Source organism: Bos taurus, chromosome 8 (assembly GCF_002263795.3).
Source record: "Bos taurus isolate L1 Dominette 01449 registration number 42190680 breed Hereford chromosome 8, ARS-UCD2.0, whole genome shotgun sequence".
NCBI lineage: Eukaryota > Metazoa > Chordata > Mammalia > Artiodactyla > Bovidae > Bos > Bos taurus.
The window spans coordinates 72,771,716-72,797,371 of NC_037335.1; the positions used below are offsets into that span (position 1 = coordinate 72,771,716).

General features: G+C 38.6%; 1 protein-coding gene across 2 annotated transcripts in view; it reads right to left on the reverse strand.

The window, feature by feature from the left end:
* Nucleotides 1-25,656, reverse strand: part of KCTD9 (potassium channel tetramerization domain containing 9) — an 81,423-nt gene that overhangs the window by 31,571 nt on the left and 24,196 nt on the right. The window contains exons 4-6 of one of the 2 annotated variants that reach the window (XM_005210290.3): nt 23,055-23,151; nt 22,388-22,446; nt 22,053-22,181 (exon numbers count right to left, since the gene is read on the reverse strand). In XM_005210290.3, coding sequence (XP_005210347.1) covers nt 22,053-22,181; nt 22,388-22,446; nt 23,055-23,151 — 285 coding nt within the window. Of the gene's footprint in view, nt 1-22,052; nt 22,182-22,387; nt 22,575-23,054; nt 23,152-25,656 lie in introns of both variants that reach the window. The other variant, NM_001102269.1, reaches the window with a different exon arrangement.

Below are 25,656 nucleotides of genomic sequence, written 5' to 3' on the forward strand. Positions count from 1 at the left end.
AAACAGTGGAAACAGTGTCAGACTTTATGCTCTGGGGCTCCAAAATCACTGCAGATGGTGATTGCAGCCATGAAATTAAAAGACGCTTACTTCTTGGAAGGAAAGTTATGACCAACCTAGATAGCACATTCAAAAGCAGAGACGTTACTTTGCCAACAAAGGTCCGTCTAGTCAAGGCTATGGTTTTTCCTGTGGTCATGTATGGATGTGAGAGTTGGACTGTGAAGTAGGCTGAGTGCTGAAGAATTGATGCTTTTGAACTGTGGTGTTGGAGAAGACTCTTGAGAGTCCCTTGGACTGCAAGGAGATCCAACCAGTCCATTCTGAAGGAGATCAGCCCTGGGATTTCTTTGGAAGGACTGATGCTAAAGCTGAAACTCCAGTATTTTGGCCACCTCATGTGAAGAGCTGACTCATTGGAAAAGACTCTGATGCTGGGAGGGACTGGGGGCAGAAGGAGAAGGGGATGACAGAGGATGAGATGGCTGGATGGCATCACTGACTCGATGGACGTGAGTCTGGGTGAACTCCGGGAGTTGGTGATGGACAGGGAGGCCTCGTGTGCTGCGATTCATGGGGTTGCAAAGAGTCGGACACAACTGAGCAACTGAAATGAACTGAGGATATTCTACCAATCAAGACTATCGTTTCCAATAGAAGGCAGAATAAACAATTTCTCAGACAAGCAAAAAATAAAAAAACATATCAATACTAATTGGAAAAGGCCCTGATGTTGCAAAAGATTGAGGGCATGAAGTGAAGGGAGTGACAGGATGAGATGATTGGATGGCATCAGTGACTCAATGGACATGAGTTTGAGCAAGCGCCAGGACATAATGAAGGACAGGGAAAAGCTGGTGTGCTGTAGTTCATGGGGTCGAAAAGAGTCAGACATGAATTAGTGAATAAACAACAAGAAGAACAAAACGTATCCTAAAAGAAATGTTGAAAGGCCTTCTATAAATAGAAGGGAAGCAAGAATACGCAAGAAAGAAAAAAAAAATCACAATTGGAAATTAAATCACTTACCAAACTTTTTGAAAATGATGATAACTACAAGGAATAGCAAAACAATAAATGTGAAGATGTAAAAGAAGAAATCAAAATCATAAATGTGGGAGAAGTAGTAAGAAAATGTAGATTTTTTTGTGGAATGTGTTTGAGATTATATGACAATCAGTCTAAAGGAAGTACATATAAGGGGTTAATCTATGTTGAAAAACAGAGTAGCCACAAATCAAAAACGTGTAATAGAGGCACAAAAACCAAAAGGAACAGAAGCATAATGCAAAAGAAAATCAAACTATAGAAGGAAAAGATCAAAGAAGAAATAAAAAAATCAACTGGAAAAGAAGGTCTGAAATGGTAATAAATACATATCTATCAATAATTACCCTGTCAACGGACTAAATGCTCCAATCAAAAACACTGGAGTAGCAGATTGGATTAAAAACACAAGAGCCTACAATAGGCTGCCAATGAGAGACTCACTTTAGGGCAAAGGATACATATAGATTGAATGTGAGGGGAAGCAAATGAAAATGACAAGAAAGTAAGGGTTACAAAGCTTGCATCAGACATAATAAACTTTAAAACAAAGGCCAAAGGTAAAGAACAACAATATGTAATGACAAAGGATCAATTCAAAAAGAAGGTATTATACTCATCAACATATATGCACCCAATTTATGAGATGAAAATACATAAAATAAATACTGAGAGACAAAAAGGGAGAAATTGACAGGAAATTTAGTAATAGAGACACTGACATCCCACTTATATCAATGGACAGCTGTTCTGGACAGAAAATAAGGCAACAGAGATCATACATGATACAACAGAACAGTTAGACTTAATTTACATTTTCAAGACATTAAATCCAAAAAATGTAGAATACACATTCTTTTCAAATGCACATGGAACATTCTCTAGGATTGATCACAGACTAGCATGAAAATAATCCTCAACAATTTTAAGAGGATGGAAATTATTTCAAGCATCTTTTCTGACCACAGTGAAATGAAAGTAGAAATCAACCACAGAACAGAAATGAGAAAAAAATGAATACATGGCGATTAAACAACACTGTTAACAAAACAATGGTTCAAGGATGAAATCAAAGAAGGAATTACAAAATACGAGATAAATGACAATGAAAACACAACTATACAAAATCTATGGGATGCAGCAAAAGTAGTTCTTAGCAAAATGAGCCTTCCTCTCAAATAAACATCATATAAAAGAATTAGAAAAAGAGGGAACATATAAAAGAATTAGAAAAAGAGGGAACAAACAATACTTAAAAGTCAGCAGAAGGAAGGAAATAAAGATAAGATTGTTGTTATTGCTGTTGTTTAGGCACTAAGTTGTGTCCGACTTTTTTGAGACCCCAGGGACTATAGCCCACCAGGATGCTCTGTCCATGGGATTTCCCAGGCAAAGATGTTGTCATTTTTATCTCCAGGGAATCTTCCTGACCCTGGAGTGACCCATGCGAGTGATTGAACTTGCATCTCCTGCATTGGCAGGTGGATTCTTTACCACTGAGTCATCTGGGAAGCCCCAGGATCAGACAGGAAATAAATAAAATAGAAATTATAAAAAGCAATAAAAAAATCAATAAAACCAAGAATTAGATTTTTTAAAGGTTACAGAAAATTTACAAATTACTGGCTAGGTTCATAAGAAAGAAGAGAGAGGACCTTAATAAACAAAATAAGAAATGAAAAAGGAGAAATAACAACTGATATGTTAAAAATTTTAAAAATCGTAAGAGAATACTATGAATCATCAGAGACATGCCAACAAACTGGACAAACCAGAAGAAATGGACACGTTTCTAGAAAGTAAAGCCTATAAAAACTGAATTTAAAAAGTAAACCAATTTGAACACACTGATCACTACAAGCAAAATAGAATCTGTAAAAAAAAAAAAAAAATCCTACAAAGGTCCAGGACCAGATGGCTTCGCAGTCAAAACTGACCAAACCTGGGAAGAAGAACTTACACTGATCCTTCTTAAACTCATCCTGAAGACTGAAGAGGAGGGCACACACTCAAAAACATTCTGTGGAGCCACCAATACCAAAATAAGAAAAAAGATACCACCAGTGAAGAAAATTTAGGCCAATATATTTGATAATTTAGATGAAAAAAATTCTCACTGAAACATTCTCAAACCGAATACAAAGATCATACACCATGACCAAGCTGGATTCATCCTAGAGTCACAGGAATGGCCCAACATTTGCAAATCAATCTACATCAAATAAAAGACAAGACAAAAACTACATAGTCATCTCAACAGATGAAGAAAAACCATTTGATAAAATTCAGCTCCCATTCATGATAAAACATTCTCCACCAAATTAAGTATAAAGGGAATAATATCAACCTATAAGAAACTCAGAGCCAATATAATACTCAATGGCGAAAAGCTGAAAGCCTTTATTTTACACTAAAAACTGGATTAAGACAAGGTTGCCCGCTCTTATCACTTTTATTCAACATAGTATGGGAAGTTTTAGCCACAGCAATCATATAAGAGAAAGAAATAACAGGTATCCAAATTGGAAGGGAAGAGGTGAAGCTGTCATTATATTCGGATGAAATGATAATATATATCTGCATGTGCATGCTAAGTTGCTTCAGTCGTATGTGACTCTTTGTGACCCTATGGACTGGAGCCCACCAGGCTCCTTTGTGCATGGGGATTTTCTAGGCAAGAATACTGGCGTAGGTTGCCATGCACTCATCTAGGCAATCTTCCTGACCCAGGGATCAAACTTGCATCTCATGCAGCTCCTGTATTGCAGGTGGATTTTTATTACTGAGCCACTGAGGAACCCTTATACTATATATAGAAAATCCTAAGGATTCCACAGAAAAACTACTAGCACTGACAAATGAATTCAGCAAGGTAGCAGAATACAAAATTAACATACAGAAATTGGTTGTACTTCTTTACACTAACCATGCGAATGTAAAAATAATTCATTTTAAAATTGCCTGGAGTCTATTATACAGAGTGAAGTAAGCCAGAAAGAAAAACACCAATACAGAATACTAACACATATATATGGAATTTAGAAAGATGGTAACAATAACCCGATAACCCTGTGTGAGACAGCAAAAGAGACACAGATGTATCGAACAGTCTTTTGGACTCTGTGGGAGAGGGCGAGGGTGGGATGACTTGGGAGAATGGCATTGAAACATGTATAATATCATATGTGAAACAAATCGCCAGTCCAGGTTTGATGCATGATACAGGATGCTTAGGGCTGGTGCACTGGGATGACCCAGAAGGATGGTATGGGGAGGGAGGTTCAGGATGGGGAACACATGTACACCCCTGGCAGATTCATGTTGATGTATGGCAAAACCAATACAATACTGTAAAGTAATCAGCCTCCAATTAAAATAAATAAATTTATATTAAAAAAATAAAAAATAAAATTGCCTGAATTAAAATACTTAGAAATAAATCTCAACAAGGACATAAAAGACTTAAATGGTGATTAATAAAGGAAACTGATGGTGATTCAAAGAGATGAAAGCTATCACATTATCACGGAAAGAATTAATACTGTGAAAATGGCCATGCTGCCCAAAGCAAGCTACAGATTTAATGCAATCCCTATCAAATTACCTACAAGACCTTTCACAGAATTAGAAAAAAATAATCCTACAATTTATATGGAACCATAAAAGACCCAGAATTGCCAGAGCAATACTGAAGAAAAAGAACAATGCAGGAAGCATAACTCTCCCAGATTTCATGTCATACTCAAAGCTACAATAGTCAAAACAGCTTGGGATTGGAACAAAACCAGATAAATAAATCAATGGAGCAGAGTTCCAGAGAAAAGCAGGGAGAGATAATAAGTCGTTCTTCAATAAACAATGCAAAGAAGTAGAAGAGAACAATAGAATCAGAAAGATTAGAGATTTCCTGAAGAAAAATGGGAATACCAAGGGAACATTTCATGCAAGGATGGACACAATAAAGGACACCACTCTGCTGCTGCTGCTGCTGCTAAGTTGCTTCAGTCGTGTCCAACTCTGTGTGACCCCATAGACAGCAGCCTACCAGGCTCCCTGTCTCTGGGGTTCTCCAGGCAAGAACACTGGAGTAGGTTGCTATTTCCTTCTCCAATGCATGAAAGTGAAAAGTGAAAGTGAAAAGTGAAAGTGAAGTCGCTCAGTCGTGTCCGACTCTTTGCAACCCCATGGATTGCAGCCTACCAGGCTCCTCCGCCCATGGGATTTTCCAGGCAAGAGTACTGGAGTGGGGTGCCATTGCCTTCTCTGAACGGCAGAAAGTGAAGAAGAACTAAAGAGCCTCTTGATGAAGGTGAATGAAGAAAGTGAAAAGGCTAGCTTAAATATCAATATTTAAAAAACTAAGATCATTGCATCTGGTCCCATCAACTTCATGGCAAATAGATGGGGGAAAAATGGAAACAATGACAGACTTTTATTTTCTTATACTCCAAAATCACTGCAGATGGTGACTTCAAGCCATGAAATTAAAAGACACTTGCTCCTTGGAAGAAAGTGAAAGTGAAGTCACTCAGTCATGTCTGACTTTTTGCAACTCCATGGAATGGAGCCTACAAAGCTCCTTCATCCATGGAATTTTCCAGGCAAGAGTACTGGAGTGAGTTGCCATTTCCTTGGAAGAAAAGCTATGACAAACGTAGACAATGTATTAAAAAGCACAGACATCACTTTGCCCACAAAAATCCATTTAGTCAAAGCTATGGCTTTTCCATTAGTCATGTATGGATGTGAGAGCTGGACCATCTGGACCATTTAGGCAGCTGAGCATTGAAGACTTGATGCTTCCAAACTGTGTTGCTGGAGAAGACTCTTGAGAGTCCTTTGGACAGCAAGAAGATCAAACCAGTCAATCCTAACGGAAAGAAATCAACCCTGAATATTTATTGGAAGGACTGATCCTCCAATACTTTGGCCATCTGATGCTAAGAGCCAACTTACCTGAAAAAACCCTGATGCTAGGAAAGACTGAGGGCAGAAGAAGGGGGTGACAGTGGGATAATATGGTTGGATGGCATCACCAACTCAATGGACATGAGTCTGAGCAAACTCCAGGAACTAGTCAAAGACAGGGAAGCCTGGCTTGCTATACTCCATGGGGCCGCAAAGAATCAGACAGAACTTAGTGACTGAATAATAACAAAGGATTGGAGGAGAGTGCAGCGGCCAGGATACAGCAGGCAGAACACAGAAAGACCTGCACAGATGGACCGGGTCACCACTCTGTGCTCCCCTGAGATATGAGTCTGCTGGTGTGGGCAGTGGTTGAGTGATGAAACTTGAGTTTCAAGGACAGACCCAGGAGAGGACTGGGGCTGGCTGTGTGGAGATAGCCTGAAGGGACTGGAGCATGGTACAGGCTGAAATTGGGGTATGTGGAAGAATTTCAGGCCTGCCATAGAAGGGAAGCCTTTCTTAAAGAGCAAGGAAGGGAGGAATGGGCCAGTCATGGGCGTTTCTTCCTCTGTGTGCTTTCAGGTGACTTGGCGCTGCCCCTAGTAGCTCTGGGGGCATGCCTGTGGACCGCCTAGAGGTACAGGCGGGGCTGGAATCTGAGCCTTCTCCCCACAGCTGTGGAGATTTACATCATGGTCGCCAGTTTCATAAACTCAGCACCTACATAACATCCAAGTGGACAGCAGGTACTCCCACGGCTGGGATGGGGCTGGCCTTAGCAGCTATGGGCTTTGTGGGCATATGCATGTGGAGGCTGGACCAGAGTATGGACTGTTTCCACACTCCTACGGTGCACCCAGGGGCACAACCACAGCAGTCCTCATACCTCACTTCAGTGGATCTTTGCTGGCAGATCTGCTCTGTGGCTTTGTGAACACACTGCCTAAGAGACACCAGCCTTGACTGCCTGCATTCCCACAATGGAGGTGGGACAGAGGGCAATGCCAACAACAGTGTATTTTGTGAGCCTGCACAACAGTGACAGGTTATTATACCACAGAACACACTCCCCAGTGGACAGCTCCAGCAGAGCAATACTCCGTGGGTCCCTTCCCCAACAGTGCTTCAGTATCAACTACCTTATACAGCAGCTCAGAAACAGATCTGTGGGCTTCCACTCCAACAAGCAGGGAGGAGACCCTACCCCTGAGAGGGCTGTGAAACTGCAAAGAGGAAGCCCCCACGGAACATCCTGTGCAGGCTTTAGTCACCACACCAGTGACACCCCCTTATCAAGGAGATAACAGTAAGCACTGACTGAGGGAACAGGCAGCAGGCTTTCGTATGAAAATCAGTCCTCACACCAAAAATATTAAACCCACACAAGCTATGCAGGATGCTCCCACATAATAATAGACCCCAAAGCCACCTGTTTCTCCTAAACTCATCGAGCAAGACAAACTCAAGTAAATGTAGATGCAGAGTAATCACTCCAATTAAAAGATCGAGAAGATTCCCTGAAAGAACAAAAAATGAAACAGACCTCTTCAGTCTAACAGACACTGAGTTCAACAAAGACATAATGAAAACACTGAAGGAGTTAAGAAAGGTTATCAATACAAATGCAGATTACTATAAAAGGGAACTAGAAAAAATAACCAAGAGCCAAGGAAAATTAGAAAACTCATTGCTGAAATGAAAGCTGAGCTAAAAGCAATGAACAGCAAGTTGAATAATAAAGAAGAACAAATAAATGATCTGCAAGATAGAATAATGGAAATCCCCCAATCAGAAGAGCAAAACGAAAGGCAAATTAAAAAAAAAAAAATGAAAGCAATTTAAGAGACCTATGGATTCTATAAAGCATACCAATGTACACCTAAGAGACATTCAAAATGGAACAGAATGATAAAAGGGGATCAAAAATTTATTTGAAGAAATTATGGCTGAAAATTTCCCAAACCAAAAGAAGGCAACAGATATGCAGGTATGGGAAGTGCAGGGGATCCCAAATAACATGAACCCAAACAGATCACACAAAGACAAACATTTATATGAACACCGATATATGGAATATAGAAAGATAGCACTGATGAACCTATTTGAAGGGCAGCAACAGACATGCAGACACAGAGAACAGACTTATGGACACGGGTGGTGTGGAGAGGAAGGAGAGGGTGAGACAGATGCAGAGAGTAGCACAGTAGCGCATATACATTACCATATGTAAAACAGCCAATGGGAATGTGCTGTATGCATCAGGGAACTCAAACTGAGACTCTGTCACAACCTAGAAGGGTGGGAAAAGGTGGGAGGCGGCAGGAGGGAGAGGACAATGCGTATCTACGGGTAATTCATGTTAACGTGGCAGAAACCAAACGAATGTAAGTAAAGCAATTATCCTTCAATTAAAAATAAATTTAAAAAAAAGTTGAAGAGACGATTCTGAAGGCAGCAAGAGAAAAACAAAGCGCTAATTATAAGGGAATCTGTGTAAGGTTATCAACTGGTTTCTCTTCAGAAATGTTGCAGGACAGAAGGGAGTGGCAAGATATAGTCAAAATCCTGACAGGGAAAAATCTGCAAACTGGGGCACTCTAACTAGCAAGATTATAATTTAGAATAGAAGGCAGGATAAAGAATTTCTCAGACAAGCAAAAGTTAAAATAATATATCAATAGTAATTGAAAAAGACCCTGATGTTGGAAAAGATTGAGGGCAAGAAGAGAAGGGGGCGACAGAGTTTGAGACAGTTGGATGGTATCACCAACTCAGTGGACAAGAGTTTGAGCAAATCCAAGAGATAGTGAAGGACAGGGAAGCCTGGCTTTCCTGCAGTTCATGGGGTTTGCAAATAGTTGGATATGACTTAGTGACTCAACAACAACAAAATGTATCCTAAAAGAAGTACTGAATGGTCTTCTATAAATAGAAGGGAAGCAAGAATATACAGGAAAGAAAAAATCATAATTGGAAATTAAATTACTACCAAATTTTGTGAAAGTGATGATAACCACAAAGGATAGCAAAATGATAAACATGAAGATGTATAAGAGGACATAAAAATCATAAAATGTGGAGAGGTAAGTAAGAAAATGTAGATTTTTTTTTTTTGGAATGTGTTTGAGATTATATGGCAATCATTCTAAAGGAAGTACATATAAGGGGTTAACACACTTGAAAAACAGAGTAACCACAAACCAAAAACGTATAATAGATGTACAAAGACCAAAAAGAACAGAAGCATACTGCAAAAGAAAATCATCAAACCACAACAGGAAGCGTGGAAAGGAAAAGAAATGTAAAAATCAACCAGGAAAGAAGGTCTAAGATAGTAATAAATATATATTTATCAATAATCATCCTAAACATCAACAGACTAAATGCTCCAATCAAAAAACAGAGTGGCAGATTGGATTAAAAAAAGAAAAGCCTACAATAGGCTGCCTACAAGATACTCACATTAGGGTGAAGGACAAATATAGACTGAATGTGAGGGAAGGAAAATGGAAATGACAAGAAAGTGGGAGTTACAATGCTCATATCAGACAAAATAGACTTAAAGAAAGCCATAGAGAAAGATAAAGGACAATATATAATGACAAAAGGATCAATACAGAAAGGAGATATTATACTCATCAACACATATGCACCTAATTTAGGAGAATTAAAATACATAAAACAACAGACATAAAGGGAGAAACTGATAGGAATATAATAATAGGAGATATTAACATCATACTCACATCAACAGACACTCATTCTGGACACAAAATCAATAAGGCAACAGGGGTCTTACATGATACGATAGAACAGTTAAGACTTAACTGACATTTTAAAGTTTTCTAGACGTTGACATTTTGTCTAGAAAATTCAGAATACACATTCTATCAAATGCATATGGAATATTCTCCAGGATTGATAACATACGAGGGCAAAAATAATCTTCAACAAATTTAAGAGGATAGAAATTATTTCAAGCATCTTTTCTGACACATTGACATGAAAGTAGAAATCAACCACAGAAAAAGAAATGAGAAAAAACCGATTACATGGAGACTAAACAACATGTTATTAGAAAGCCAACAGTTCAATGATAAAATCAAAGAGGGAGTTTAAAAATATGAGAAAAATGACAATGAAAACACAACTATAAATCTACGGATGCAGCAAAAGCAGTTCATAGTAAAAGAAGCCTTCCTCAAAAAATAAGACAAACCTCAAACACCTTGTAAAAGAATTAGAAGAGGAACAAACAATACCTAAAGTCAGCAGAAAGAAGGAAACAATAAAGATCAAATTGTTGTCATTGTTGCTGTAGTGTAGGCACTAAGTAGAGTCCAGCTCTTTTGCAACCCCAGGAACTGCAGCCCACCAGGCTGCTCTGTCCATGGAATTTCCCAGGCAAGAATACGGGAGTGGGTTTCCATTTCCTTCTCCAGGGAATCTTCCCGACCCAGTGAGTGAACCCATGTCTCCTGCATTGGCAGGCGGATTCTTTACCACTGAGTCACCTGGGAAGCCCAAAGATCAGATAGGAAATAAATAAAATAGCAATTAAAAAGAGCATTAGAAAAAAAAATCAATAAAACCAAGAACTGGTTCCTTAAAAGGGTAAACAAAATCGACAAATCTCTGGCCAAGCTCACAGAAAAGAGCCCTAAATAAACAAAATAAGAAACAAAAAAGGAGAAATAACAATGGACACTGTAGTAATTAAAAAAACCTAAGAGAATACTATGAACCATAAAAGAGTACTATATGCCAACAAATTGGACAATGGAGAAGAAATGGACAGGTTTCTAGAAACGTAAAGACTACCAAAATTGAATTTAAAAAATAGATAATTTGAACAGATTGATCACTACAAATGAAATAGAATCTGTAACTTAAAAAAAACAAAACCAAAAACACAGAGGTCCAGGACCAGATGGTTTCGTTGTCAAAACTGACCAAACATCAAAGGAGACCTTATACTGATCCTTCTTAAACTCATCCTAGAGACTGAAGAGGAGGAAACACTCTCAAAGAGATTCTGTGAAGCCACCATCACCCAAATACCAAAACCAGAAAAAAGACACTACCAGAAAATTATAGGCCAATATATTTGATAAAATATCTCACTGAAATATAAGCAAACCAAATCCAAAAACATAGTAATAAGATCATACTCTATGACCAACTTGGATTCATCCCAGGGTCACAAGAATGGCTCAACATATGCAAATCAATCAGTGTGACACCCTACATCAAAAAAAGAAAGACAAAACTACACGGTCATGTCAATAGATGCAGAAAACACATTTGGTAAAATTCAACACCCATTCACAAAAAAAAAAAAAAAAAAAAACCTCTCACCAAACTGAGTATACAGGGAACATATATCAACATAATAAATGCTATTTATGACTATAGTTATAAATAGTCAGTATAATACTCAACTATAAAAAGGTAAAAGCCCTTCCACTAAAATCTGGAATAAATCAAGGTTGCCAATTCTTACCACTTCTATTCAACATAGCATAGGAAGTCCCAGTCACAGCAAACAAAAGAAAAAGAAAATAAAAGGTATCCAAATTGGAAAGGAAGAGGTAAAACTGTAATTATATTTAGATGAAATGACACAACATATGTGCCTGCGTGGTAAGACACTTCAATCCTGTTTGTCTCTTTGCGACCCGAAGGACTGTAGCTTGCCAGGCTTCTAATGTCCATGGGACTTCCTAGGCAAGAATACTAGAGTGGGTAGCCGTCTCCTCTAGGAGATCTTCGCCACCCAGGGATCAAACCCACGTTTCCCGCAGCTCCTGCACTGCAGGTGGATTCTTTACTGCTGAGTCACTGGGGAAGTCCTGATACTATATAAAAACCCTAAAGATTCCACAGAAAAGCTACTAGAACTGATAAAATGAATTCAGCAAGGTAGCAGGATACAAAATTAACATACAGAAATTGGTTGCACATCTTTACACAGAAAGTGAATGTAAAAAAAAATCCCTTTTAAAATGCCTAAAACAAAATAAAATACTTAAGAATAAATATGAACAGGAGGTAAAAGACTTATTTCGTCATTCATATATGAAACTGATGGTGATTCAAAGATCACCAAGATATCAAAATCTCATGGACTGCAAGAATTAATATTATTAAAATGGCCAAACTGCCCAAGTAATCCACAGATTTATTTTTCAGTTCAGTTCAGTCGCTTAGTTGTGTCCAACTCTTTGTGACCCCATGAACTGCAGCACGTCAGACCTCTCTGTCCATCACCAACTCCCTGAGTCCACCCAAACCCATGTCCATTGAGTCAGTGATGCCATCCAACCATCTTATCCTCTGTCGTCCCCTTCTCCTCCTGCCCTCAGTCTTTCCCAGCATCAGGGTCTTTTCAAATGAGTCAGCTCTTCGCATCAGGTGGCCAAAGTACTGGAGTTTCAGCTTCAACATCAGTCCTTCCAATGAACACCCAGGACTGATCTCCTTTAGGATGCACTGGTTGGTGTGATCCCTATCAAATTACCCATGAGACTTTTCACAGAACTAGAAAAAAAAAAAGTCCTAAAATTTATATGGAACCATAAAAAGACCCAGAATTGCCAAAGGAATACTGAAGGAAAAAAAAAAAAAATGCAGCAGGCTTAACTGCCAGGCTTCAGATAATACTCAAAGCTACAATAATCAAAACAGCATGGTATTAGCACAAAAACAGACATATAGACCAATGAACAGAAAAAAGAGCTCAGAAATAAACCAACACACCTCCAGTCAATTAATCTTCAACAAAGATGGCAAGAATATACAAGGGAGAAGAGAGACTCCTGAGTAACTGGTGCTGTGAAAGTTGGACATCAGCATGTAAATCATTAAGTTAGAACACACCCTTCACAGCATATACAATAATAAACTCAAAATGGCTTAAAGACTTAAACATAAGACATGACACCATAAAAATTCCTAGGAGGGAACATAAAACATTTTCTGACATGAATTGGACCAATGTTTTCTTAAGTCAGTCTCCCAGGATCAATAGAAATAAAAGCAAAAATAAACAAGTGGGACCTAATCAAACATAAGCACTGCACAGCAAAGGAAGCCATAAGCAAAGAGACAACCTATCAAGCAAGAGAAAATATTAGCAAATGAGGCAACAAACAAGGGCTTACTTTCCAAAATGTACAAACAGCTCACATAAGTCAATAACAAAAAAAATAAACAACTCAATCAAAAAATGGGCCAAAGATCCAAACAGACATTTCTCCAAAGAAGAAATACAGACTGTCAACAGACACATGAAAAGATGCTCAACATGACTAAGTATTAGAAAAATGCAAGCAAAACTACAATGAGGTATCATCTCACACTGCTCAGAAAGACCATCATTAAAGTACTTCAAATACCAAATGCAGGAGAGGGTATGGAGAAGAAGGAATCCTTGTACACTGTTGGTAGGAATGCAAATTGGTACAGCCACTATGGAAAACAATACAGATATTCTTCAAAACACTAAAAAACAGAATTACCATATGATCTGGCAATCCCACTCTCCTAGGCATACATCCAGACAACAGTATAATTGAAAGAGACATATACACCCCTACGTTCATGGCAGCACTATTTATAATAGCCAAGACATTAAACCAACCTAAATGACAACAAAACATGAATGGATAAAGATGTGGTACATATATACAATGGACATTACTCAGCCATAAAAAGGAACTAAACTGTGTCATTTGCAGGGATGTGGATGAACCTGCAGACTACCATTTAGACTGAAGTCAGAGAAACACAAATACATCTGTTAACACATGTATGTAGAGTCCAGAAAAATGGTATAGGTGGTCTTTTGTGCAAACCAGAAATAGAGACACTGATGTAGAAAACAAACATATGGATAACAAGGGGAAAAAAGAGAGGTGGACTGAATTGGGAGTGGGTTGGGATTGACATACATACACTACTACGTGTAAAATAGAAAACTAATGAGAACCTACTGTATAGCACTGGGACCTCTGTGGTGACCTAAGTGGGAAGGAAATCCTAAAAAAAGAAAGGATATATGTATGACTAATTCATTTTACTGTACAGTAGAAACTGACACAGCAGTGTAAAGCAACTCTACGCCAACTAAAAAATAAATAACAAAAAAAGGAGAAAATGTGTACATACATGCAGTAGAATATTACTCAGCCATTAAAAACAATGAAATAATGCCAATGGCAGCAACACGGATGGACCTGGAGATTATCATACTGGAGTGAAGCACAGAGAAAGGCAAATGTCATAGGAAATCACTTACAGGTAGAATCTAAAAAAATGATACAAATTAACTATTTACAAGGTGGAGGCAGACTACCAGACTTAGGGAACAAACTTATGGATGCCAGTGGGAGGGACGGGGAGACTGACAGACTGGAAGTTTGGGATTTACATGTATACACTGCTATGTTTAAACCAGATTACCAGTGGGGACCTACTACATGACACAGGGAACTCTGCTCAATATCCTATGATGGGATAACAGTTGTTTTCCTAAATGTCTTCCTAAATGGGAAAACAATTTGAAAAAGATAGATGTAAATATAAACTGAATCACTTTGCTGTATACCCAAAACTAGCACAACACTGTTAATCAAATATTTTTCAATAAAAAAAATTTTTCAAAAATAGACAAGACATAGAAACAACTTAAATGGCCTTCAACAGATGAATAGATCAAGATGTGGTACACATATACAATGGAATACTACTCGGCCATAAAAAAGCATGAAATAAAGCCATTTGCAGCAACATAGATGAACCTAGAGATTGTCATACTAAGTGAAATTAAGTCAGACAGAGAAAAGACAAACATCATATGATATCACTTATATTTGGAATCTAAAATATGACACAAATGAACTTATCTACAAAAACCAAAATACAGATTCACTGACATAGAGAACACACTCGTGGTTTGCCAAGGGGGAAAAAGAGAATGTGTAGAGAAGGATTCAGTGTTTGGGATTAGCAGATGCAGACCATCACATACGGAATGGATAAACAAGGTCCTACTGTCTAGCACAGGGAAGTATGGTCAGTATTCTGTGATAAACCATAACAGAAAAGAATATGAAAAAGAATGTCTATGTAGGTATAACTGAATCACTGTGCTGTGCAGTAGAAATTTACACAACATTGTAAATCAACTACACTTCAATAATATAAATTTTAACAAATGATTTCTACATGACAAAAGAGATCTTATCTATCACTTACTTTTCTTTGGAAAAAAAAAATCTGTACCTTCTCTATGTGGCTTGGTATATATACTTTCTCACATCTGTCAATAAACATCTTTGTTAGATTAGGTGGGAATAAATTTGGAAATCAATTCTCCTTCAAGTGAAGACCTCAGCCATTCAGTTTTCTGAGTTTACATGTTAAAAAACTACTAAAGATGCAAAAATCACATAGAAATAGGAGATGTAATCCCTCCCCTTCATATAGTTCAAAGGTAATAAGGGTAACTATATGTAGATATAGGAAAACCAAACAGTTATTTTAGAAGGTTATAATCTTTGTCCATGGAGTCGCAAAAAGTTGGACACAATTTAGCAACTGAACAACAACAAATGATCTTTGTAGAAATAACCAGCTCTACCCTCAGTATTCCAAAACACAGGTCACATGATTGTTCGCACAGTGCCGCTCTGACGGAACAGTTTTCATCCACACCAGGCAGGCTTCATCTCCTTAGTCCTCATGAAGGGCCAGCCACTCGCCACTCTTCCCCAGGTAGAGAACCACCAGAAGAGGGTGCCAGACAGCCTTGCTCTCGGTGGGCTATGATTTTTCTGAGTAAATCAGAACTTCCTAGGGAAGGTGGTAAGGACTTGTTTTTTTTTAAATTTGAGGTTCAGAACTAAATCTCAAAAACATCCAGAAAAGTCTTATAAACACAAAATTGGACAGCTGAGAACAGGAAGAAATATTTAGTGCTTTTTCTTTTAGCACAACATGACCTGAATTTAAATCCCAGCTAGGGGGCTTCCCTCGTGGCACAGGTGTAAGGAATCCACCTGCCAATGGAGGAGACACGGGTTTGATACCGGTCTAGGAAGATCCTATATCCCATGGAGCAGCTAGGACTATGTGGCACAAGGACTGAACTTGTCCTCTAGAGCCTGGGAGCCACAACTACTGAGAGCTCATGTGCTGCATGAGCTACTACTAAAGCCTGCATGCTCTACAGCCTGTGATCTGTAATGAGAAGCCACCGCAATGAGAAGCCCGCAGACAGCAGCTACAGAGTAGCCCATGCAGCAATGAAGACCCAGTACAGCTAAAAATAAATTATAAAAAGATTCCAGTTCTGTGCTTTGTCTTAGAGAAGCTACTGAATCTCTTTCTAAAGTTTCTACATTTGTGACATGGGCATACTATCACCTTCCTCACAGAGTTGTCAGAATTACTGAAAGAGATCATCTATACATTCTCTGGTCAAATGCTTGGCACATGGTTGGCCCTCAATAAATGACCACCCCTTGATTATCTTTAAATTACATAGTTTTTGACATCTGAGATCGCTAATTATTTTATTAAATTAGGGTTTGGAAAACTCATCTTAAATAAACACTAAAATGCCAGAAAATTTCTCAGGCTAAAAAAAAATAACTGGATTGAGGTGAGATTTAGCAAGGAGGCAGAGAAAAGATGATTTAAGTCAGGGAGAGGATTTTCAAGACAAATACAAGTACAGAAGGAGGATTTATTGAAAAAATGAAGGCCATTAAAGGTAGGGAACAAGGGGAAATCATGAAGGTTAAAAAAATACTAATATACAAATTAGAAAAGCAAGAAATAAAAGTAGGAGAAAGACAAATATGTTAACTAGAGATCATTTTAAAGCAAGTACTGGGTTGGCCAAAAAGTTCGTTCAGGATTTCCATATGCTCATGGAAACTCAAATGAACTTTTTGGCCAATCCAAATGATCGCTTGCGCCAATGTGAAGCCAAATGAAGCCACTAGAGAACTCTGTGTTTGCTGAACAACTGAATAACTAAAACAGTGGCTGGGAAACATGAAAAAGGGAAAACAGGCCCAGCTTGGGAACAGCCTGCCTTGCTGAGGTCTGAGGGAGCACGGAAATATTTACACTTCCAATGTCACTTCCTAGGCAGGTAGGATATGAAACGAGAGAGGGGAAAATGAAAGTGGGAAACATAAGACAGCCCATTGGCATATAAAGCTGAAGCTTAAACGTTCTCAGGAGGAGAGGGTGCCGATTAAAGTGAAAAGCGGCAGAGGGATACAGGTGGTGAGAAGATAAGGATTTGTATAAGCATAGCTCACTGTTTATTTTTATAGTAATTATTGCAGCAGAATGGCTGAAATGAAACATAGGCTAGAAGCTTAGAGCAATCACTGGCAGAAGGTGAAGAATGAAAGAGGAACAAGGAGTATGAATCATTGTGGAGCTAGATGAAAGGGTCAACCCATATCATCTTTTCATTAATTTATTCTAATTAGAGGATAATTACAAATATTTTGATGGTTTTTGCCATACATCAGTATGAATCAGCCACAGGCATACACTGGTCTCTTCATCCTGAATCCCCCTCGCAGCTCTCTCCCTACCCTATCCCTCCAGGTTGTCAAAGAACACTGGCTTTGGGTAGGCAATGTAAATTTAATATGACAACAATGCAAGTTATTGAGTGTTTCGTATTTCATTATAGAGTTTGTGCCCCTTTGTGGATTACAGTCTTACCATGGTGAATGGGCTTACATAACTCGATGGACCTATGAGCCATGCTGTGCAGGGCCATCCAAGATGGATGGGTCACAGTGGAGAATTCTGACAAAATGCAGTCCACTGCAGGAGGGAGGGCAAACCCCTGCAAGTCTTGCTGCAAGAGCCTCATAAACAGTATGAAAAGCCAAAAAGATAAAACACCCGAAGATGAGCCCCCCAGGTCAGAAGGTGTCCTATATGCTACTGGGTAAGAGCAGAGGGCAATTAATTACCAATAGCTCCAGAAAGAGTGAAGCAGCTAGGCCAAAGCAAAAACGATGCTCAGTTGTGGATGTGTCTGATGTGAAAGTAAAGTTCAACGTTATAAAGAACAATACTGCTAAGAACTTAGAATGTTAGGTCCATGAATCAAGGTAAATTAGAGGTGATCAAGGAGAAGGCAAGAGTGAACATTGATATATCAGAGGAGTCTGTGAAATAAAATGGACTGGAATGGGAGAATTTAATTCAGATGACCATCACATCTACGACTGAGGGGAAGAATCCCTTAGAAGAAATGGATTAGCCCTCATAGTCAACAAAGAGTCCGAAATGCAGTAATTACGTGCAATCTCAAAAATGAAAGAAAGATCTCAATTGGTTTCCAAGGCAAACCATTCAACATCACAATAATCCAAGTCTATGCCCCAAGTACTGATGCCAAAGAAGCTGAAGTTCACAGGTTCTATGAAGACCTACAAGAATTCTAAAACTAACACCAAAAAAGATGTCCTTTTCATCATAGGGAATTAGAATGTAAACGTAGGAAGTCAAGAGATACCTGGAGTTAACAGGCAAATTTGGCCTTGGAGTAAAAATGAAGCAGGGAAAAGATTAACAGAGTTTTGTCAAGAGTACACACTGGTCACAGCAAAACACCCTTTTCCAGCAACACAAGAGATGACTTTACACATGGACATCACCAGATGGTCAATAACGAAATCAGACTGATTACATTCTTTGCAGCCAGAGATAGAGAAGCTCTACTCATCAGCAAAAACAAGACCTGGGGCTGACTGTGGCTCATATCATGAGCTCCTTATTGCAAAATTCAGACTTATATGAAGAAACTAGGGAAAACCAATAGGCCACTCAGGTATGACCTAAATCAAGTCCCTTATGATTATACAGTGAAGGTGACAACTAGATTCAAGAAATTAGATCTGGTAGACAGAATGCTTGAAGGACTATGGATGGAGGTTTGTACAGGAAGAGGTGACCAAAACCATCGCAAAGAAAAAGAAATGCAAGAAGGCAAAGTGATTGTCTGAGGAGGATTTACAAATAGCTGAGTAAAGAAGAGAAGCAAGAGGCAAAGGAGAAGGGGAACGATATACCCAGCTGAATGCAGAGTTCCAGAGAACAGCAAGGAGAGAAAACAAAGCCCTTCTTAAGAGAACAATGCAAATAAATAGAGGAAAACAATAGAATGGGAAAGACTTGAGATCTCTTCAAGAAAACTGGAGATACTAAGTGAACAGTTAATGCAAGGATGGGCAAAATAAAGGACAGAAACGGTATGAACCTAACAGAAGCAGAAGAGATTAAGAAGAAGTGACAAGAATACACAGAGCAACTATACAAAAAAGGTCTTAATGACCCAGATAAGCACGATGGTGTGGTCACTCACCTACAGCCAGACATTCTTAAGCGTAAAGTCAAGTGGGCCTTAGGAAGCATTACTACAAACAAAGCTAGTGGAGGTGATGGAATTCCAGCTGAGCTATTTCAAATTCTAAAATATGATGTTGTAAAAGTGCCGCACACACTATGCCAGCAAATCTGAAAAACTCAGCAATGGCCACAGGACTGGAAAAGGTCAGTTTTCATTCCAACCCCAAAGAAGGGCAGTGCCAAAGAATGTTCCAACTATTGGACAATTGTACTCCTTTCACATGCTAGTAAGGTTTTGCTCAAAATCCTTCAAGCTAGGCTTCAGCAGTACATGTACAGAAATTCCAGATGTACAAGCTGGGTTTAGAAAAGGCAGAGGAATTGCCAGACATTGCATTACCAACATTTGATGAATCATAGAGAAAGCAATGGCATTCCAGAAAAACATCTGCTTCACCGAATATACTAATGCCTTTGACTATGTGGATCACAACAAACTGTGGAAAATTCTTAGAGATGGGAATACCAGACCACCTTACCTGCCTCCTGAGAAACCTGTATGCAGGTCAAGAAGCAAGTTAGAACCTGACATGAAACAAGACTGGTTGAAAACTGGGAAAGGAATACGTCAAGGTTGTATATTGTCATTCTGTTTATTCTATGCAGAGTACATCATGAAAAATGTCAAGCCAGATGATCACAAGCTAGAATCAAGATTGCCAGTAGAAATATCAACAACCTCAGATACCATACTAATGGCAGAAAGCAAAGAGGAACTAACTAGCCTCTTGAAGAGGGTGAAAGAGGAGAGTATAGAAGCTGGCTTTAAATTTAACATTCAAAAAGCTAAGATCATGACATCCAGTCCCACCATTTCATACAAACAGATTTTATTTCCTGGGCTCCAAAATCACTGTGGATGGTAACTGCAGCCATGAAATTAAAAGACACTTGCTCCTTGGAAGAAAAGTTATGACAAACCTAGACAGCATATTAAAAAGCAAAGACATCTCTTTGCTGACAGAAGTCTGTATAGTCAAAGCTATGGTTTTTCCAGTAGTCATGTACGGATGTGAGAGGTGAACCATAAAGAATGCTGAGCGCCAAAGAATTGATGTTTTCAAACTGTGGTGTTGGAGAAGACTCTTGAGAGTCCCTTGGACAGCAAGGAGATCAAACCAGTCAATCCTAAAGGAAATCAACCCTGAATATTCAAAAAGGACTGATGCTGAAGCTTCAATACTTTGGCCACTTGATGCAATGGGTCTGCTTGTTGGAAAAGACCCCAATGCTGGGAAAGATTGAGGGCAGGAGGCAAAAGAGGCGACAGAGAATTAGATGGTTGGATGGCATCGACTTAAAGGACATGAGTTTGAGCAAACTGTGGGAGATAGTGAAGCACAGAGAAGCCTGGCATGCTGCAGTCCACGGGGCCGCAGAGTCAGACACAACTAAGTGACTGAACGACAACTGCCTGACTCCCGTCCACATGTTTAACTCCTATGCCATTCAACAACATCGGGATTGTAAGCTCACATCCCCCAGGCTGATTCTGATGTGTTTGCGGAGAAGCATTTTAAAAGTCAGAAGATTTTATGTAACATGTTAGATTTTCAGTTTTTCTTTAAAAATCACAGCTCTGGAACATTAAGTCCACACATCTCCCTGACAACAAACTGCCGTAAGATCACCACCTTCCCACCACTCCACAGGATACACTGGCTTCTGTCACTTGGATGAGGCCTGTGAACTCCTTTATAAGGATTCTCATGTTCACTGTCATCATGAACATTAACAGAAATCTCACTATACAGTCAGGGGTGAGTGTTTTTTTAAAGTCTTTTGTCCCACCCACGCAGTGCAGCATTCTTAATTCCCTGACCAGGAACTGAACCCACAGCCGCTGCACTGGAAGAAAAAGTCTTCACCACTGGACCACCAAGGAAGTCCTGAGGTGAGAATATTTTTAACAGTTTTCAAAGGAGACTCAGACTGTCCCCAGGTTAATCTTGTAGTAAGTTGTAGAATCAACATTCTAATCCAGTCCTATGATTCCAAAGTACAATTTCCTCTCTTGACCTCACTTCTCAATATAATGGAAAGGTCCATAACCGAATCCAAGTCACACTTATAATGCAATTTTAAAAAGAACAAGGACTTCCATGGTGGCAACATGGGTAATCTGTCTGCCAATGCAGGGGACACGGGTTTGATCCCTGGTCCAATAAGACTTTAGTGTGCCACGAAGCAACTAAACCCAAGTGCCACAGCTACTGAAGCCAGTGCTCCTAGAACCTGTGCTCCACGAAAGAGAAGCCATCACAGCGAGAAGCCCACACACTGCAACAAAGGGTAGCCCCTGCTCACCGCAACCAGAGAAAGCCTGCACAAAGCGACGAAGACCCAGTGCAGCCAAAAACAAATAAAGAAAAACTTAAAAAGTAAATAAAAATTTTAAAAGAATAATAAAATAGAGTGCTTACTGATAAATTCTAAGTCTATTTAGAATCCAAAATTGGAATTTATGGGTCTGTGGCTATACCTCTGTAACTATATATACTCGTATACACGTAAAAGCATTTAGTATTAAAAGTAAAAAAGATAATTTTACTTGATGAAAATACATTACACTAAGCTCGTTTAAAAAAAAAAGTATAAATCCTAAACTTACAAAAATATAAGGAATTACATTGCAAACTCACCCAATAAATTAATCCCATCATTGACAATGAGCTGTCCATGACGCAAGTAGTTCAAAATGGGTTCAAAATACTCAGGACTTCGGTCAATTAAGAAAGCTCCTCTATGATCTTGTTTATTTCCCCAGACACCTGTGGGGCCAACAAAATGAAGATAGCCCCCCCATAAGCAAAAAATAAAGTCAGAAATTTATAGGAAGAAAACTGTGTAGCATACCAGTATGTTTTTACTCGTGTACAGATTATTACCAATACCATTAAAAAGTACAAAAGGACAGTAGTTTATAAAGTCAATACAGCTACAGACGCAAAATGGGAAAATTATGGACTGCACTCACCTTTGTCCTTAAACATGTGGGCCAGCATACTGTCGGGTTCTTTATTCACTAAAGTGCTCCTAAGAATTCAGGGAAAAAAATGGATTTCTCCATTTGTCTTTATAAACAAACATATTTAAGTCAAGAGTATACTTGATCTCAGCTGCTCTCTCAAAAAGATGCATGCTATAACCTGGGAGGAGTGATGCTGGGAGACAAAAATGTGCAGTAAGTTGCCATTTATCAAAATCCCTTCTAATCTGGCACTTCCTTTGATTTAAACATCGATTTAGTTGACTTTAATTTCAATGCTAATCTATCCCTCTAGCATACAACTATATCACAATTTCCATGCTCTAAAGTAGGCTGTTTTTATCCCTTTAGCATAAGCAGTTGTGTCTTAAAATTTCAGTGTTGTTAATTTTCTTACTTGTGTTACAAGTATATTGCTCAATATTTTAAAAACACATTCTAAAAATGCTAAATTCATGCTTTTTGTGCCTTCTCTGGAATGACTTATGAGCCATTTTTCTACTCTCAAAAAAAAAAAAACTTTCTAAAAATTGGTTTCAAATCACACAGTATATTTAAGCCTCACTGGAATATCTTCTAAGGAAATCAGTAATCTGAAGGAAAGAACAGACAGCATATAGCATCACGTTGACACACACACGCATGTTGCACCTACCGTGTGGTGGTAAAGTACCGCCCTCCAACATTTAATGTGAGCCAGTCTGTGTGAGATCCTGACAGCCCTTCAGGTAGTTTAGAATCTGTCTGAGGATCTAGAGATGACAGGTAGAAAAAATAAACATTAATTCGGGGAATCATTAATTTGGTGATTTGGGGAAGATGCCAATACCATAATTTTTTAAACTAAAAACACAGATAAAAGCATGGCAGAGCTACTAGGACAGCAAGCCCTGTACCCATAGACAGCATCAAAAACAAAACTAAGTATAAGGTATACCACCAGTACTGACAGCTAGGAGAGCAGCTATGGCATCAGCTTCTTTGATGGCAGCAGCAGGGTATGTAGTGATTCTAAGAATTCCAAAGTAATCCATAAAGACTCACTGCAAAACTCAGCAAATCTACTTGAGAACAACCACCTGGAAGTGGAGGGGTCCGCCCACTCTTAACTGCAGGTGATTCAGGTAGTGTGCAGTAAGATCTGAAGGGGCGGAAAATGAACTCTCAAAACTCCCACCTAGGAAAAAAGCCCCACACTGAGGGTAAATTGTTGGGAAAAGGAACACATCGAAGTCAGTTCTAATGAGGTAGGTGAACCTAGAGTCTATTATACAGAGTGAAGTAGGTCAGAAAGAGAAAAACAAATATCACATATTAACACACATATATGGAATCTAGAAAGATGGTACTGATGAACCTATTCGCAGGGCAGCAATGGAGATGCAGACACAGAGAACAGACTTATGGACACAGGCAGAGGGGAGGAAGGAGAGGGTAAGACAAATGGTGACAGCAGCATGGAAACACACACACTGCCATACATAGAACAGACAGCCAAGGGAAATTTGCTGCATGACTCAGGGAACCCAAACCTAGGCTCTGTAACAACCTAGAGGGGTGTGAAAGGGTCGGGGTGGGAGGGAGTTTCAAGAGGGAGGGCACATATATATACCTATGGCTAATTCATGTTGATGTATGGCAGAAATGAAACCAATATTCTAAAAGCAATTATCCTTTAATTAAAAATAAATTTTAAAAAAAGATAATAAAAGTCAACAAGGTCCACCAGAACCAGAATACATAAGAAGGTAATCCCCATATTTTTTCAATACTTCACAATAAACAGAAAAGGCAAACCTAAAGCCATGAAATTAGGAAAACTTTCCTAAGTCAGCCAGTCCTTCTCCAGTAAAGGAAAATGAATTTCATGTAAAAAATGAGGAATAGAAACTCCCATACAAAATTTAAAAATTATTTTTAAAAAGGAAGACTACATCCCTATAGATAATAAAGATATGGCAGAAATACCCACAAAATAGGTAAACTGTAATATTTAAAATATACTAAAAGAGGTAAACAATATAAACCAGAACCAAAAATGAAGAAATGGGACAAGAGAACTGAGAATTAGAAGTAAAAAGAAAAATCATTTCAGAAATGAAGATTACAAGAAACACAGGAGTGAAAGAACACCACAGATAATGCCTGAAGGGAGAGAAAAGATGAAAGGGGAAAGCTTTAAAAAGCAAAAAGAAATGAAGGAAGAGATGAAAAGTATTTAATAGATTTCAACTTACCTACGGAGGCAAAAGAGCTGTGTACAAAAAACTACAAGACACTGATGAAAGAAATCACAGACAACACAAACAGATGGAGAGATATTCCATGCTCCTGGGCTGGAAGAATCAATACTGTGAAAATGACTATACTATCAAATGCAATATATAGATAGAATGCAACCCCCATCAAATTACCAATGGCACTTTCCACAGAATTAGAACAAAAAAATTTCACAATTCGTATGGAAACATGGAAGACCCCAAGCAGTCAAAGCAATCTTGAGAAAGAAGAATGGAGCTGGCAGAATCAACTTACCTGATTTCAGACTATAATACAAACATACAGTCATCAAGACAGCATGGTACTGGCACAGAGTACAGAACAATGGAACAAGATAGAAAGCCCAGAGATAAACCCACACACCTATGGGCACCTTATCTTTGACAAAGGAGGCAAGAATATACAATGGGGAAAAGATAGTCTCTTGAATAAGCAGTGCTGGGAGAACTGGACAACTATGTGTAAAAGAATGAAATTAGAACACTTTCTCACACCATATTCAAAGATAGACTCAAAATGGAGTAAAACCCTAAATGTAAGACCACAGACTATCAAACTCTTAGATGAGAACATAGGCAGAATACTATACGACATAAATCATAACAAGATCCTCTATGACCCACCTCCAAGAATAATGGAAATAAGAACAAAAATAAACAAATGGGACCTAATTAAACTTAAAAGCTTTTGCACAGCAAAGGAAAGTATAAACAAGGTGAAAAGATAAACCACAGAATGGGAGAAAATAATAGCAAATGAAACAACCAACAGAGGATTAATTTCCAAAATATACAAACAACTCATACCAGAAAAACAAACCAGTCAAAAAGTGGACAAAAGACCTAAACAGACATTTCTCTAAAGACCACATACAGATAGCTAATAAACACATGAAAAGATGCTCAACACCTCTCCTTATTGGTGAAATACAAGTCAAAACTACAGTGAGTATCACCTCACTAGTCAGAATGGCCATC